Source organism: Podarcis liolepis (genome assembly GCF_965112155.1).
Source record: "Podarcis liolepis genome assembly, chromosome: 3".
NCBI lineage: Eukaryota > Metazoa > Chordata > Lepidosauria > Squamata > Lacertidae > Podarcis > Podarcis liolepis.
Window position 1 is genome coordinate 58,118,810 of NC_139557.1, and position 19,001 is coordinate 58,137,810.

Sequence of the window (19,001 nt, forward strand, 5' to 3'; positions counted from 1 at the left end):
TGGCAAAAGGTGACTTGTTGCTTCTGGTCCTGTCCACCACTAGGATACTGGCCTCAGAAGGTTACCTAGAAAGAAATGCAGCCCTCATGTTGAAAAATGCCCCCTGCCCCTATGTTTTAATGTAGGAAGTGTGGTGGTGCAGTTCCATAAGCTAGACAGTTAACTGGCATTTTACATTTTCATTTTAAGCAGAGTATGAAAACTGTTCTCCTTTCATATGATAAGGGACCAACTGCCATGTTCTATGCTACTAGAGATTTTAAGGGAGTTCAATGCAACATATCAAGAGATATTCTCTCCACAAAGAGATGTTCCTCATAGCAACATGTCAATTCATGCCCTAGTCGGGCTCAGCTAGTATTCAATTGCCCAATGGTTAATCTAGTCTTGAATGAAAGAGCAGAATTCACGTTGTTAAATTTATTGTGGCATGTAGAGCGAAATGAGATGACATATCATGGCAGAAAATTGGAGCTGAGTTGATATAGTTTTCTTAGTTTCACGTTTGCTTTTATTGTTGAGAAGCACATCTGTTTTCCAGGGTGTTTTCAGCAGTTCCCAGAAATTAAATCTAGTTTTTATTTAATTTGTGGACACTAGAAGAAAATGTTCAAAAACTCCTCAATACCGTTTTTAAGAATTGTGCTGTCCTTGAACTAGCTCACAGGGAAGTTGTACAATCTCTTAGGCTGTCAGACCAAGTCTAAGGAAGCATAGTTCTAAGGAATTTAAGCAAAATCCCTTTTTATACTCCCTGTATCGCCTTCTCTCCCCAGCATATATGCTGAATAGCCGCTGCCCCCAGCCCTAACAACAATTTCACAATCAATATAAAGGGTGTGTTCATTTAGGTCAGGGAACTTCATCGGGTTTGGCCAGACATACTCAGGAATTGTACAGTTACTCCAAAGATCCACGAGCTTTCCTGAATTGTGGGCAAAATTAGAAGCAGCACAGTACTTGGAGCTTTAAAAATAAGCTTTTGTGGCTTTTTCCCAGTGCTTTTGTGAATGACTCTTACAAAAATCGGAGAAACAGTTCCATTTTCTTAATATTTGCTTAGCTGTTCAAAACTGCTTCCCATCATTGACTAAGCAAATTCCATCTTGAAACTCGGCAAACAATTCAGTTCAGCTCTACAAGACATGCATTTTTGTGTTTGATACAAGTTGGAATCACTGCAGGGCAGGAACGAATTGTTTTGGTGAGGGACTTATAGTGTGAGGGAAATATAGTGTTTACTGGATCAACTTACCCACTTGCCTGTTGACTCTATCAAAGATTTATGATTAGTTACTATCTAGTTTCAACTGTTCCAACATCAACTGTTCATCTGACATGAACTTGTCTCATCTAATATGTGATTCTTCTTGGTTGTGACTTTGTTTGAACCTGAGGGTGTGTGTGTGTGTGTGTGTGTGTGTGTGTGTGTGTGTGTAACCAGCAGTCATATCTGCAGGATGATTTTTCAACAGAATGATTGGCAAACACCCTATGCTGCTCTATCAGTATCTCTTACAGAAAATCAAGGGCACTATTTCTATATGGATTGCTTTCCAACTGGGCTGGGGAAGAAAGTCAGTTCAGGTTGCATCGAAAGGCTAGCCTAACCAAATTTGAACCTTCCAAAACAACACATGAACCAAAACAGAGACATCTATTGAAAGGCACACTTTTCCAGCTGTTGCAAAGCACTTCTCCAGCCAAGTAACTTATTTTTAAGAATCATATACTTGGGTAAAGTGTGCATGCATTTGTTCATGAAAATAGCATACAATAAAAATGCATTATATGTGAGGAAATTGATTAGCAAAACTTGTGTAGTAGGCAAAAAATGCAGACAAAATGTGGCTATTAAGATAAATTTGCACTAAAATGCTGGTTTGTTTTCCTGAAGACTTTTTTAAAAATCACAAACTGATGAGGAAATGTGGAAAATAGAACCAGAGACTGGAAACTGAGAGAAAACAAAACTGACAGATTTGACCATGTCTATTTCCAGAGGATGGGTGGGGAATCAGATCACAGGTGTTTAAAATTACAGTTTCTAAGCTAGAATTCATGAGAGGAGGCATGCCTAGATAAATTCTTTCTTTAAAAAAAATATATGTTACATTCTCACAGGCAGGCCACTTGTGAAGTTGTCTAAGCAAACCATGTTTCTAAGAATCCAGCTTGTGCCTTTCCATTGAAATAAACCCATACCTAACCCATTTAGAATCATCTTTTGCCACATTAAGAATGCCAAGCAAGACACATTTTTGTATATCACCCCCACTCCTGTTTCTCACTTGGACAGAATGCTAAATCTTCTTTAATACACTCATTTTCATTAGCAGGGCTTTCAAATATCATCAGGATTTACAAAAGACTGACTATATTCATAGGCAATAAAGAAAACTTGCACAGATGTAGCTCTGTGTCCTGAAGAGGAAGCAACTGTTTGTTGAACTGGGATTATAAATTCATCCTCAACATGCATGCTAGTAAGAATACAATATTGACATGCCAAATGTGTATCAACACTTCCTGTTAAGTTCTACAGCTTCAAGGCAGCTGTTTCCCTGGCAGTCTTTGAAACACAGATGCTAAACAGAAAACATACGGCAACTACTCAAGGCAGGGTGGGAGAGGTCCCTTGCTATTATTGCAGACATTTTTAGAGTCCACTCAAAATTCATTCAGCCTGTGGTATGCACAGCCGTGTTTTAAGCAACACCTATATTAATAGTATGCACAACAGTGGTATAAAACAGCACAGTTGTAATAGTGGTGTTTCATCTTACATTTTGATGCTCCAGATTAATAGATGTGAACAGTAATAAATTAATCCACTGGTTTTTGTGCTTTAGTACCAGATGTTTTCTTTAGTTACTAATAAGTTGAGCCTTAGCTGTGCCCTCAGCATACTTGTACTACCTAGAAGCGATCTGCACTGTTAGAATTGACAGCATCAATTGCTTGTTGGGTGTTGCAGGGAGTGAAAGCTTGTTTCAGTGATCAGTGAAATCTGAGGAGACAGCACTGATCTCTTGGGGCTGTGAAGAGCAGCAGCAGAGGTGCTGCCTTCTGCTGCATTGAAGTTCCCTTGATCAGTGCTCTCCCCCCCCCCTAAAAAAAAAAATCTTAACTTGATTTGCAAAATGTTAATGATAAAAATAGTGGGATTGTCTGCATGATATGTGGGATTGATTGGGCTCAGGGAGGGCATTTGTGACGTGAGGCTTTGGCTTTCCTCTGCATGACTGAGCACATGTGCTGGTCCTCTTTCTCTGGATATTCCTTTCTACTGAATGTGCCAGCTGGTGGCAGACTTTCTTTTCGCTGAAAATACATGAGACAGCCACGGTGCCTTGGGAAATAGCTTTCGGCAATAAGTGTTGCCTTGTGAAGGGTTAGGAAAATAATAAAACAGAGCTGGGTATAAACATTTTTATGGAAGCAGAAGGGGGAAAGACAAGAGCCTGGTGTGATTACAATGTCACATGTATTATACATATATTTTAAGGGCATCATAAGAACCCTGTTGGATCAGGCCAAAAACACACCTAGTCCAGCTTCATGTTCTCACAGTGGCCAAAGAGATGCCTATGAGATGCCTACAAGCAGGACATGAGCACAACAGCACTCTCCCCTCTTGTAATTCTCAGAAACTGACATTCAGAGGCACAGCTGCCAGAGGTCACATTTATCAATGTGCCATCCTCTTTGGAACATAAATGGAATGGAAACGATTCAAATTTCAAATTCAGATTCAATTTTTATTTGAGTGTCATGAGTGAATGAGACTTTGAACCCCACACTTCATTCAACTCTCATGCTTCTTCTTAATGGATCTATGTAGATGCCTATTCTTTCTAATGATAACAGAAAATTGAACCTTGGTCCATAATCCTACTTCTTCTTCTTTTATCCTCTTGACAGGAAACAGATCTTATACTGACCTTCAATATCTCAATGCACCGTTCTTGGTGGATGGAGAATGGGCCGGGCTGCACAGTGACATCTGTGACCCCAGCCCCAGACTGGGCACCGGAGGACCATCGCTACATCACTGTCTCAGGTTGTGTTCTTGAATACCAATATATAGAAGTGGCTCACAGTTCCCTACAGATCTTTCTTGCAGTAAGTATCCAATTATCTACTCTTTCAGCACCCTTTTGTGTAGTATATCCCAACAGAGTACAATGTAACTATACAGCTAGATAGGCATGGTTTAAGCAATCATTAAGTTTTAAGCATCTGTTTTCAGTATGAATCGCATTCTTAAAGGATTATTGGTTAGTTGGCATCCGTCTGTCTCAGGAGACAATGGAGGAGTGCGCCTTTAGGGGTGAAGTAAAATTGCTGGAAAGTTACAGTGCCTGCTGTGACTGTAGAGACTGATATGAGAAAGACATGTTTTGTTGCAGCTGGGGCAGATGAAGGCATCTGGTTGTGCTGCTGTGGATGCACCAAGGCATTTCTTCTCTCTGCACTCCTCCCAGTGGTTATTTGTTCTCTGGTCACTGCTATGGATTCACAACCTTACTTCCGGTCTCCAGGCACTACATTCTAATATTAATAGAGGGTGAAAAGTTAAGCAGTGTACTTCAGAATAACTGTAAACTATAGGTCTGGAATGCAAGCCTGAGGGTGCTATGTACACATTCCACACAACATTTGCATATTACTACAAAATTATCACCAAAATGAATGCAACCCACTAGACAGTTAATTGACACCTGCCAAGTATGTGAGAAGCTCTCTCCTGCCAAGCTTTGTGGTCTATCTGTGCAATCCTATGTTGGTTTATTCAGTTTTACTTGAGTTCATGAACTTGGTGCCTAGTAAATGTGTATATAATGTAGCATGGATGGCATAGCAGTTGTGTGCCCAACAATGATGGCAAATAGCAACTAAGGGAGGGGTTACACAGGAATCCAATGTCTTGTCTCTGCCTTGCTATTCATATGTGGACCAAGTAGAATCAGTGTGTTGGAAAGATTTCCTGCAGGCTTTTTTATTTGCATCTAGTGTTTCTATCATCTCTGTTTTTGCAGATAGGCGATACCTAAATGAAGTAATCCACATATATGTCCTTCAGTTCTAATATACCAAATTTCCCCTAGTTACTTTCTTTGGTTTAGAATGACCACAAATCATTCTCGGTTCCGTGGTACACTTCACTTGGTTCAAAATGATGGATTCTTCTTTCTTTCTTTGGCTCCTCTGTTTGACCAAAACAAATGTCTGAGGTATGAGCTGGTTTGGTGATAAAAGTATATTAACTCATGTTGCTCTATACATTAAAATGTCCTCATTCACTTAATGGCTATTGATTTTGCCCGCCTGTTTCAAAGTCACCATTTCATTTTCAAATCCCTTGAGTTAACAAATATAATTCCATCAAAATAAAATAATCTTAGTTGAGATATGTTCACTACACATTTCAAGTCCTGAACAATAGCCTTATAAAAAATAGACAAAGCAAAAAAAAAATTATAAACCATAATTGTATGACATTTTCTTGTTGGCATCTACCTGTCTTGGGAGACAATGAAGGAGTGTGCCTTTGGGGAGTGAAGTCAAGCTGTTGGAAGGTTACAGCGCCTTCTGTGACTGTAAAGACTTGATGCAGGAGAGACATGTTTTGTTACAGCTGGGGCAGATGAAGGCATCCGGTTGTGGTGCTGCAGATGCACCATGGCATTTCTTCTCTCTGTGCGCCCCCCCCCCTGTGGTCATTCCTCCTCTGGTCACTGTTATGGGTTCATGACCTGTCTGTCTCCAGGCATCTGCAAGCAGTTGATGTTGCCAGCCTTCATGTCATGTTTGCAGACATCTTTCTTTTTGAAGTGTGCTTTTTAAAGAATGCCTGTGTTTTGGTTTGCATATTGTTTCTTAAACTGCAAATTAGGTAGGTTTGTCTGCAAATACAAACCAAATTGAATTCCCTCCCTAACACTACTCTCTATATCCTTACGATATAGCATGCAGCAGTTGTAGGATGAGAACGTTGTAGGATAACGGCATGCAGCAGTTGTAGGATGAGAAAATAGAGGATTAAAACATTTACTTACTTTGTCCGTGTTTGTTTGCCTGTTGTGTGATTTGTGCTATTTTTTCACATTCTTATCAATAATTTCTGGACCAAACAGCAGGAATTTTCATCCACTGTTTGGTTACCACTCTCCTACACTGCAACAGTAGTGTTTGGCTGGGTGGATTATACAAATATATGGCAGATGGGCATAGGTCACAAACATGTATAATTTTGTATCCTTCACTCCAAGTGATTTATTTTATGTTAAAATAAGACAAGCCACCTAATATTTGCAAAGCACAATCTATTGTTGTTATAAATCAGAGATTTATCATTGACTCTAGTAGGAAGAAAATCACACCTACAAACTGTTTTTACACAGAAATTATTATTATTATTATTATTATTATTATTATTATTATTATTATTATTACTACTACTACTGCCCTTGATCTAAGGATCACAGGGCAGCTTACAGTGTGTGTGTGTGTGTGTGTGTGTGTGTGTGTGTGTGTATCTCTATATTTTGTATATGTTTCAACATTATCCTTTTGTAGGAAAACGGAAATCAGTTTTATGGGAATTATTTCCAGTTTACCGTTCAGTTCTACCAGACTAAAGGGATGAAGGTGAATGAAAACTGCAAAGGGCCCAGTGGCTGTGTGTAGGGAGGGATGGATCTGTCAATCGTTTCTTTCATTGTTCCTGCCTTGATTTTAGTTTGCCACATGGCTGCCTTGGAGACATGGCGTAACACAAAGTGGCTGCCAGATCTAAAAGGGCAGAAAAGGAAACAGGACCACAAAATGGAGCAGATATGCCCCTCATCAACTCCATCCCACCACCAGTGGGGGGGAAGGGCACTTATATCAGCTGCCACCACTGTTGCTCACAGTTGAAAAGCACTTTACACCTCTGTTCAGTTCTTGGTGTCCAGTCCTGCCATCCAATGAAATGTGGGCGTTTATAAAGGTGCGTGTTTAATGTAGGAAACACTGGGCCACTGCAAATAGGAACTGATCAGGAAGAGCGAACATTCTCTCATGCACTGTGAATTTTGGAGAGGATATTTATTGAGACCTTTCACAGCTGCCATAGTAAGTTCTCCTGGGCACACTGGCACCCATGGGCACTGTGTTGGAAACCTTGTCCTAATATGTGTATTTTTGTACACATTGTTTGGTTTAAGAACTGCATCACAAAATTCAGAGAATGCGAATTTTGAAGGATGGCTGCATTTCTGTTCGTGTATTGTTTCAGGGAGTGTGAACAAGGTAGGGTCACATGAAAATGCAAACCAAACCAAATTCCTGATCCACCCGTAGCTGTGACAGATGGATCTTATGTGTAACTTGTGTACTGAACTCCACTGACTCCCTTTTCGTGCTACAGGTCTCTGTCATACTAGGCATCCAGTGTGTACACACATTTCCTACAGGGGATAAAATAAGCAAAAGATAATTCAGTCAGTAGAGCATGAGACTTTTAATCTCAGGGTTGTGAGTTTGAGCCCCACATTGGGGAAAAGATTCTGCAATGCAGGAGGGTGGACCCTTGTGGTCCCTTCCAGTTCCATGATTCTATTTGCAAACAACAGTCCTAAACTGCACTAATTGAACCAAAGAAAAATTATTTATCAGCTGCCCTTCAGGTGCTCCCTCTTCTCTAAATGCAAATGTAAATAAAGGTGCTACATATGCTACTAAGCATAATTCAACAGTACTATAACAGAAAAAATGAGCAAAAGTCCTTCCTTCATATACTGTAAATACATCATCACTAACAACTTAAATACAACCAACTACAATAATTTATATAAAGGCTGGCCATTTCCATATTGATCCTGCTGAGTGCCTTCCTATATAACATGCTATGTATTGACCACAATTTCTCTTTGCTTGCACTGAAACTAACGTAATACACTGCAAGAATTATCACGGTACCATTACTAACTTTCCTTTCTGTTTAAAAAACAAATCCCGTAATCAAGTTAGCTATTCTAGAGCTTTACAGTAAGTGCTTGCCTTTCAGGACAGCATAATTAATTTTAGGGCTGAGATGAGTATTTGGGACCTTGTAGTTTCGGTGTGCAAAGGGGGCCTAATATGTTTCTCCTAAGTCCTGCAAAAATTCAGATTCTTACTGTAAAAGGATCAAGCATCTGCAACCTCAGGGCTATTTTTGCCCTTATTCTGAATTACCTTTGTTTGCCTTTGAATATTACAAACTCTTTTTTTTAATGTTATTTATTAATGTTTCAAAGAAAAAAAATTACATGAATTAAAAAAAAGAAAAAGAAAGACAAAAATAAAAATAAAAGAGAAAATACAAAAAAGATAAAAAAACACTTAAAAAAATACACCAGTCTTTCCATACCTTACATTCATTTCCTTGTTTCCCTGAGCTCCTCACACCTCCCTTTTTTGTATTCCAATTCAGTTAATTAATTCAGCAATTTCTTTCCCTCTTTGTTTTTATCTTAGTCCTTTAACATACTATATTATAACTTTGGATTCTCACCTGTTAACAATCCATTTTTACATACACCTTTATAACATTGCTGCTTAAACCACTTAACTTCATTCTGACATCATTCTAACATTAATTAATTTTGCAATATTTCTGTAAATAGTCTTTAAATTTCTTCCTATCTTCTTCCACCGACTCTTCTCCCTGGTCTCAGATTCTGCCAGTCATTTCCGCCAATTCCATGTAGTCCATCACCTTCATCTGCCATTCTTCCAGAGTGGGTAGATCCTGTGTCTGAATATTACAAACTCTTATTGTGATGACATTACCATAACTAGAAGGGCTGTTTTCAGACAAAAAGCAACAGCTGATTGGAGCTGCAAAGAGGTCAGCCATTGGGATGGTGCTGGTTGAATGCAAGTGTTTCAGCAGTGCGGGCTGCATAGGTTATGTGCTGAAGATACACTTTTTCACCACCTTTTGTACTTCTCCTGAAAAGTCACTCAAACGTACCCACACTATGCATTTAAGGTGCATTTATGGCACATTCGAAGCACATGACTTCACCCCAAGAATTCTGGGAAGTGTGGCATGTTAAAGGTGCTGGGAATTGTAGCCCTGTGAGGCATTAACCAGCAGCAAGACCAGGCCCAAAGGCAGACTACAGTGGAGCCAAGTAATATCTTTAGAAGGACACAGATTCTCATTTCAGAATCATTACCTTATGTTCACACTTGCAGAGAAATTTCTAGAAGACCTAGTGGTTTTTAAGAATCCTAGTTTCAAATCAAGTAGTTTTTAAAATGCAGGTTATGCAGCTCTAAGATCAGCAAGACAGATCAGCCAAATAAAACAGGGCAAGCAGTGCGACACTGAATGTACTTTAACAAACAGCTGTTTACTGATTGTGGCAGATGTTATGGGCATTGTCATCTGGATCAATTCGTTATAGGCTAAATGGTGGAGTGGTCAGTGTTTCCTTGTAGTGGTGGGGTCCTATTCAGATCTAGGTCCCTTCTAGCTCTTTGATTCTAGGACTTTGAGCACTGCTGGCACTTCTGAGCACTGGCTCAGATCAGAACGAAAAGCTATGGCTACAGTTTTAAGCAAGGGCACAATTTCCCCCACAAACTAAGGAGCCAATTCGGTTTTGTAGAGCCAGTGGGGAAAGAGGAAGAAATGTGACCTGAAGTCAAATGCAACTTGCCAGTAAAATGAGAGATATCCTATTCTTTTTTCTCAGGTCTAAACAAGAAGTCCCAAGGCTCAGATTTATTAGTCCCTAACTTTGGGACCTTTCCTCCAATCTCTGGTTGGGACTAGGCACTAAAGTAGAAGTGAAGACAGCCACATATGGCTGGCTGGAAGACAAACTTGCTTCCTTCCCTCTTAGTGTCCCAGCCATGAAGGGCATGCTCTTAGTTATGAACACTGCCTAGGTTTGGTTTGGTTTTTGAAACCCTGTTTGACTAGGTATTGCTCCCATTTCATTGCATTGTGTCTTTTGCTCTGAATATTTTGCTGTATGCAAATGAGAAAAGAGTCAGATTTGTCAGAACTTCAGCTCCAGTGCCTGAACCACTTAAAATCAAGTTTATGATGAATGTCAGTATGGTTACTTTCTGTTAACCCTTCTCAGAACAGCCAAAGACCTCTAGCATCCAGATGGTGAGAGTGGGGGCAGGGTGGGTGTGACAATTGTAGATTTCTCTTTCGCTAGAAGAAATTTTCATTATACTTCTGTCAATCAAACACTGCAAGAGGTTTTCAAACAGCAGGTGCTATCTATATATCCTTGGCTCACATCCTGCTGAAATGAGTGGCTTTCATGCCAACTTTTATAAGGAACATGTACATATTACATATCTGCAGCTTACAAGTGAACGTTCATCTTGAAGAATTTTCTTACAATGTATTGAAGAGAACCCACCAAGGCTTTCTGTGAATCAACAGACTGGCAATAATTTGTCATGTTAAATGAACCAAGATCTTTTGTAATCAAGTTTGGGCTCACTGGGCATGGTGGAGAAAAAGAACCTTATTTGATTAAGATGGAGCTCTTAGCTAGGTCAATACAATTCTTTTATTATTATTTTTTTTTAAAAAGCAGAACTATTGATTCTAACTGATATAGATAGGTGCCATAGAAACACTAGTCCTTAAGTCACGAACAAGTGAAATTAGTAGAAGGGAAGAAGGGTTTGAGCAACCCCCCACTGATAATGTAATAACAGCGTCATGTCTTATTAGCAAAGAAGTGACCAGCTTTAGGCTGCTGTGACATTGCCTCAGAGCATGGTATATTCCTGAGAGTCTGCTTCACAGTAATATTAAGGAACACCTCATTAGGGGTGGAAGTACTGAAAAAGAAGCTTCTTTTTTACCTAGCCGCATTAATGCATTGTTTATCAGGTCTGATTTACCTAGTCACCACAAGCCCTTCCTTTTTAAAGGGAATTTCATATACAAAAGCTGCCCTTGATCTTTTACAAAGAATTTTTATTTTAAATTGGGTTTGATAGAAACTATATGGAATAATTCAACACTTTTGTCAGCTTCGCAATGAATTCCATGCCTTGGGCTCAGGGAGACTAATCCTGGACTGTTATCATTTTATCTTGCAGCTCATCATTACTATAATGCACTTGCCAAATGACTTTCATGATGATGGATTGGCTGTATTAGGAAGGAGGGCATTTATATTGCAAGGGCCCTTGGGAAAGTACAGAATGGTGCCTTGCACCCACCTATAGAATCTCAGTGAGGGCTTCACTTCACTTAGTTGTGCTTCCCATGTACTTCCCATTACCTCCAGCAACCAGAGATGGAACCTGGCATCTTTACACAGTTCAAGAAAAGTATAATAATAATAACAATAATAGTGCAAGTGCACCCGCTTTTTGTGCTTCTTGGAAAATATATGAATAGTGAAATCACACTTACTGAGATGTGCTAGTTCCCCATCCACTGATTACTATGAATGTCTCCAAATGTTGGTGCACAAATCACTAGGATATCAATTTTGCATACTCCCGGTGTAATGTGCAAAGCTCTCCCTTGCCGTGCGTGTTTATGAATGAAAACGCTGCATGTATTATATAGAGGCAGGTTTGGGGGTAGAGTGAATGGTAGAGAGCAAAAATAATTATGGTTCTCATATTACTTTCTCTGAGAGATGCCTTTATTAAGCCCAAGTGCAGATTCTGTGGATAGCAGCTAATGGATTAAAAATTGTGGAAGTTTAAGATGCAATTAGAAAACCACTTACTATGGAGCAGTCCCAAAGGCATTCCACAATAAGTAGTTTTGGTAATGGTGAGAGTAAATAATCAGCTCCTGACTATGTGGTTTCAGGACTGCAGTATAAGTGGGAATAAGAATTGCAAAGTTGGAGCCTCTAACATAATGAAATACCTTGTGGAAGTATTAACCACAAAAGATGCACAGTCTTTACTTTCCCTTTTGGCTTCTTACCAAATAATTTGGGCCACTCCTTTGTAGAAATGTGTACATAAAAGATAGGGTGTTGGACCAGGGTTCAAATCCCAACTCAGCCATGAAGTTCACTAGATAACTTTGGGCCATTTCACTGTCTCTCAGCCCTACCTGCTTCACAGGGCTAGTGTGATAGTAAAAGTAGCATAGGGGCAAGGAAGCTCATACTTTTTTATTCTCTCTTTCCCAATCCAGTTCCTGGGGGGGGGGGCGGAATCTCAGGGGGGTCAATACTGAAGGATTAGGTAGGAAAGCTGCTGAGGGAAAAGGAAATTGCCCCAAATAGTACAGAAATACCTTGCACAGGCAGAACTTGCCTCTTCTTCAGCAGTCTCCCCTTTTCAAGAGAGTCCCCCCAAATGTCCAGAGAGCTTTGTCAGAGGATACATATAGCTAAAGGCAGGAGTGGATGAGAAAGTCTCCTTGCATGATCTTCCTTCCACTTGCACTACTTGGGATGCAAACTTTATGGGGCATAGATTATGTTGCGCCCTTTGGGCATGATTTTGATTTCTCTCTCTCTGATAAGTAAGAAAAATAATAACTTAGAGGTGCAGTCAGAAGCGGCTAGCCTGGGGGGACGGAACTGCAACACTAGCTTCCCAGAATCAGGGTTATTATTAAATCTCTATTCCTCCCTTCATCCAAAGATCACATGGCATTTTATAATATGAGAGTTTCTGCAGCTTACTAGGTGAAGAAGTCGGGACACTATAGGCACAACAGCAGAAACAATCCTGCACTGCACCCCATCACCCTTCCTGCTTCCTCAACCCTCTCCCAGGAAGTGGCAGTTCCATTGCTGCCAGGAAGCTAGTCTTGCCCCTCTGCTGTAACAGGTTAGCCATTTCTGAATGTAGTGATTAGAGCGCTGGACAAAGACCAGAGAGACCAAGATCAAATACCCATACTGCAACGAAGTCACTGGTGACCTTAGGCAAGTCACTCTTTCAGCCTAATCTACGTCCAGGGCCACCTTGAGGCCCTTTGGGGGTGGGAGGCAGGATATAAATATTAATTATTTAATTAATAACAGAGAGAGCTGTACCTTACAGTCACCAGAATGTGCTGCTGAAAGGGGGGGGTCCATGGTGCAATTTGCTCTGGCACCTAGGAGCAATCATCACATGAAACCATGTAACGATAAAACAGTACCATGAGTTGCGGTACACCCGTGACTGCAATGGGTGGTGGTGAGAATAAACTCACAGTGTGTTGCTGATCAATGCAGCACCTGAATGTTATGGCAGGATGGCAGTAAATTCATGGGATTGCTGCTGGCTTTGCATGAGGGTCATGTCTCATTTCTACAAAAGGGGTAAGTTTGACTAACATCTATGAGAACCTTCGTCGTTTTTGTTATAGGCTCTCAGGACCTGTCTTTAAAAGTTTTTTTTTTTAATGTTCTGCAGGCTTCAGTGAATTATCATCAGCTAGTTACTAGATTTTCATCTGGTCTGCACTGTAGCATTGGAGTCTGCCTTTTCTCATGTCACTCACTGCGCCTTCTCACGCAGGCATTCCTTCATTCTGCCTCTGCTGCTAGAAAGAGGCAGCGGCAGGCAGCTTGAAGTGAGCAGCTGTCCTCAAACAAAGAAGGTAGAAATGGAGGAAGGGCTGTCGAATCCATAACAATAAGCACATCATGACATAATTACAGTAAATCTCCAGAGTGATCTTTATGCACATAACGCCATATGTTTTCAGAAGAGGAGATGTGCCAGTGTGTGTATTATAGTGGAATGTAAGCATCTTTTAACAATATTCCTGGTAGTGCTGAATTGATTTTTTTTTTTTAATCCAGGAAAGTAGTGTATATGTGATGAGAGAACAAATCAGTTAAGTAAGCTGTAGGTAAAATTTTAATAATGATTTTTTTTAAGACTGAAGGGCATAAAAAGACAAGAGGAAATGATTGACAGACATAATAAATATTGTCCAGTACAGATCAACAATTTAACCCTTCTGAGCACTCATAAGTAATCATTTTTCTGGTACTTTTGTAATATCCTTTCATTAGGTTATGCCACTATGCTATAACAACAGTTATAGGAACAATTCTTTATCACTGGTATTTTCATTTCACAGATCAAGAACTTATTGTCACTCATCCAAATACTCTCAGTTCTTGTTTTTATTTGCATGTGGTATATTTACTCCAAAAGGCAGCACAAATTGGATCCACTTTATTCTTATCAACACTGTGTGTGAGAGTGACTCAAAATATTTTATCAGAATTTGAAGCTAGTTCACCCTGGTCCGAGTCCACAATACTATCCTTAATGCCACTGTGTTGCAAATGCTTTGTCACAGAAAAGCTCAAAGTTTTCAGGCACGCAACAACTTTTGCAGCACAAATTCCTCGGATAGAAAGCATCCTTTATTGACAGAAAACTGTCAAGGTTCTTCACATACAAGAACTGGATTGGGAGGAAACAAGGAATTCGTGCCAACTTTGGGGGAGAACCACCCCATATTCTAAGTCATGGAACCTGCTCAAAGCCATTCAGTGAATTCCTAATTGAAGGGGCATATTTGGATCTTCTATACCAGAGTGGGGAAACATTTTTTTTTCTTGCCAAAAGCCACATTCCCTTGGAGGTAATTTGTTTGGGGCTGTATGTTATTGGAGGCATTAATTTAAAAAGGGCATTGTTGTTCAGCATCTTTGGGGTTTATTCTCTGTTTTTATCATTTCCACTGGATGCTTCAAGGTGGGGGAGGGCTGCATGCCAGCAGGAAGTGGAACCAAAAGTGGGTAGGGACCCCCTCTTTTCAGTCTCTTACTGCCACCCCATTCTCTCTCACTCTGTCACTTGCTCTCCCACTTCTTCCTACCTGACATGCTGGGGGCGGGGGGATGTTCTTCCCAGAGGTCCGACTCATCACATCCAGAGGGCTTTTACTTTTTCCTTCATCTATTTCAGATTTCCCATTTCCCCTCTTTCCTTCCCTCCTCCACTCTCCAAGCTTCCCATCTTCCTGCGTGAAATTAGGTCAAGGGCTACATGTTGCCCTCAGTTCACTGGTTAGTCACCCATGCTTTATACATTGTATGACCCAGGTTACAAATGCCAATTCAATGTCCTTCTAACAATACATATAATAGATGTTTCACTGTTCGTTTTTTTCAATGTCTTTGTTTGACTTTGAGTCGGTTAACAGCATTAAATGCTCCTACATACAAAGCACTTGTCAATATATGCAATAGCTTGTGGTCCGTCAAAGATTAATAAACTGCACTCTCCATGCCTGCTTCAGGAAAGAACATAGTCTTCTGAAGATTCAAACAGGATGGTATTTTGTTTTTTTGTTTTTAAATATGGGTGGAACAGCTTAAAGGCCAATTGATATTTTCAGTATTAGCTGGTTAGACTACCCTGTTTTTCAGAAGATAAACAGCCTAATGTCCATTAGAAAGAAGCTGGCAGTGGACCTAAGTGGTAACAAATCACAGATCAGCCAGCTAAAGTTCAGTGACTCCAAAGGTTTACAAACTTCAGTTTTCAGGAATCAATGTTCTTTTTAGTTGGAGTGTTTATATTTGATATAGAGCTGCCCTAAATCAAGAGGCAACATCATTCCATCTCTTTTCCCTTATTCCAGAATTTTTAGAATCATGCTAGTCTGAAATGCATACATACAGTATTTGTTATACTGAACCATCACAATGTGAATGTTTTTTTCTTATTTAAAACCAAGATGCCAGACTTGCTGTTGAGTAGTATAAATCCTAAATGCTACAAGAGCCTATGATCCTACAAGCTTAGTGCATCTTAGATTTCCTACTCCCATTCTTCTTTGCCAATCTTTTCGCTTTCTTAAAATTCATGTTTCAGATTTCCTTGAATAATCATTTCCTGAAAAGCTGGGCATAGCTGTCTTTCCCAGTTGTCTGTGATAGCACGTTAATTATTCTCACAAGAAAAAGTGTTTTGGCTTAACACAATTATTCCTATGTTTTCATCATGACGAAATGAAATAAATCCTGAGACTGACTCTGACATGACATTTTAAAGGCACAGAGTTTGCTCCATTATCTGTAAAACAGTGAATGCAGGTGTCATCCAGTGTCTATAAATGTAACCCGAAAAGCAGCACTTTAGTCTATTCAAGCCATATACTGCAGTTCTAGAAGGAAGTTACCAGGATTAGTGAAACTATACCCATCAAAATCACTGAAGTACAAAGTTGCAACTTAACTTCTGTTTTTTCCTGGGCACTTTGCTAATCAAAAGGTCCACCACCAGGTTCAGAATGCTTGAGAACAAAAGCCCACATTTGATCTCAATGTCCTTTGTGGTTGCATAATAAGAACAGGTGTAGGAGTGGATTAAGATGAGTTTTCCTTTGGGGGCAGGTTAGAAGCAATTTCAACTTTTAGCTGTATCTTATGATGATTTAAGAGAACTTTTGAAGTCAGGTTATAAAGTCGGAGAAATCACCCTTTCAAAAGTTTTGTAATTCCTACTTGGGCTAAGAAGCAGCTCTATCAAAGGTCTGAACCATGCTTATTGAAACCAAAGGCATTGCTGGCATGCATTGAACTACTACCATGTGACAAGCTGTGTTTAACCAAAAGGACACACTACGGAGCAACTTTTTCATCTTAATGAGGAAGCTAATGTATCCAGCATGACATGACAGTAGAAGATGGACGAGAGAAATCAGTCTTCTAGAGTGAGCAACAACAAATAGCAGGGCAGAAAGGGGAATACCAGGATGAATGATGTTTCACTAAGTAAATGCAGTTACACATGCGCTGGATTAATTACCAAGTTCTGCAAACATAAGCAGGAAAATACTCTTATTTAGGAATCACTACCAGGGATCAAAAGATGTGCTGTGGCAAATCACGCAAAACCAACATTATGAATCCCTGGAAAGTCCAATGCTGCAAATTCATCACAAGCGGAATAACTGTATGCAAATTGCACCAATTAAGCAAGCAGTAGTACTTTGATCTATTTGATCTAATAAATCAGTAAGAGTTAATCTATTAGACATTAGCAGATGATGCTAACAATTTATTTGAGATGCATTATTCTCGGGTATCTGTCATAATAGAAAAAATATTACAATAGTAATATTATGAGATACAGGCACACAGAAAAAATAAATTGGAATTAGAAAGCATGGAGTGGTTTTACATCCCAGGCCTATGACTGTTTACTTACAGGTAAGTTTTACTTTGCTAGTGGAGTTCACTCCTGGATTAAGTGTACATAGGACTGCAGTCCTGAAGAAAGCTGGCAATTCCAGAACCTTTCTGCTCTAAGTGTCTTCAGTGGATATGGCCCTCATTAAATCACACTCCACAAAAAAAGGGTTTTCCAATACTGAGCTGTCAGGTTCTTCTAAGTACACCTCACACTGAGTACAGGAAAAGGGAAGTGGGGAAGGTATAGGCCAAAGCCAATGAGCAGCAGTTCTGTGCATTCAAAAGCTCCTCAGTGATAAGGCAGCACTCCTGGAGATACTGCTGGGATAAAGAAGAGGGTAGAGGAAGAAACCAATCAAGCACAGGCTGGAGGAGCATTATTCGTGGGCCCCTTGGGATGACTCCACAGCCCCCCACAGATCCACAGGCCACACAGGTTGGGAGCCACTGGTTTAAGAAACATTATACTTACTTACCGTATTTTTTGCTCTATAAGACTCACTTTTTCCCTCCTAAAAAGTAAGGGGAAATGTGTGTGCGTCTTACAGAGCAAATGCAGGCTGCGCAGCTATCACAGAAGCCAGAACAGCAAGAGAGATTGCTGCTTTCACTGCGCAGAGATCCCTCTTGCTGTTCTGGCTTCTGAGATTCAGAATATTTTTTTCCTTGTTTTCCTCCTCCAAAAACCAGGTGCGTCTTGTGGTCTGGTGCGTCTTATACAGTGAAAAATACGGTACTTACTTACTTACTTACTTATTTGGCGCATTTATGTCATGCTCTTTAGCCAAAAGGCTCCCAGAGTGGCTTACATATAATCAAAAACAAGACATTCCCTGCCTACAGGCTCACAATCTTATAAGCTATAACACACAAGGGAAAGAGGACAAGGAGGGAAGAGGAAAGTCAAAATCAAAACTCATTACCTCCATGTGTGTGAGAGATGTATAGACCAGCAGGTAGAGGTGATGCTTAACCATTTATCTCCTGGTGTGTGTTTTTTCTGAGCAAAATCCATTCCCAAAGTTCTTTTCCATTCTGCCCCCTGCAAAGTGTCTGGTTTGGTCTGAAGGTATTTACAGTCCAATTTCACATAACATCATTATGGAGACTCCAGCCTTTGTATTTGTGAAGAATGATTTGTCTGTTTGTTTATTGTTCTAAGTCGCTTTGAATTACTTTGGTTAAAAAAAGGTAACTTGTAAAGTTTAATAAATAAAATAAATAAATTGTCCCTGCTTTCATTATCAGGCAGTTTTATCAGTTTCCATCAGTTACTACTATTCAATATGGCAAGTACATGTAGGCACAATTTAAATATTTTATTTACAATCTGTATAATTTTTACCACATAACAGTAAATGACATATCTTACTTTGGCAAATCAAACGTGAAATGTAAAGTAAGGTGAAATTAATGTGTGCGTGTGTGTGTGTTTAAAAAATGCAAATTGCTATATTAGCAATGGTAAAATCACTTTTTCAGGCAGGGAAATATGCTTCTTGTATATTGATGTGTTGTGCTATTCACTGTGAACTAATGCTTTCCCCAGAAGTTAATTAACAAACTGCAGGCTTGCATTGTTGCATTACCTTTATTTAAAATGTGATGCATAATGCAAAATTGGCTCCTGGAAGCAAACCTAGATATCATTCAGCAAGTTCCCTACACAATGCAGAACTAGAGATGTGCTACAAGGCAATATATGACCTTAATTTATTTTGTTTACTGACAAATAAATGCCTCTAAAGCTGTAGAGATAAGCAAGATGAGATGCTGTGGTATCTTGCTATTTGGAATGTTTGTTCAGTAAGGAATTTTTCATCTCCTGTCGCAGAATAATGCACCTGTGAC

General features: G+C 39.7%; 1 protein-coding gene across 5 annotated transcripts in view; it reads left to right on the plus strand.

Annotated features, from left to right (window-relative positions):
• Positions 1–19,001, plus strand: part of NKAIN2 (sodium/potassium transporting ATPase interacting 2) — a gene marked incomplete at its 3' end in the record, with an annotated part of 446,901 nt that overhangs the window by 353,439 nt on the left and 74,461 nt on the right. For all 5 annotated transcript variants that reach the window (XM_083497931.1, XM_083497928.1, XM_083497927.1 and 2 more), the window contains one exon: positions 3,925–4,125. In XM_083497931.1, coding sequence (XP_083354057.1) covers positions 3,925–4,125 — 201 coding nt within the window. The remainder of the gene's footprint in view (positions 1–3,924; positions 4,126–19,001) is intronic.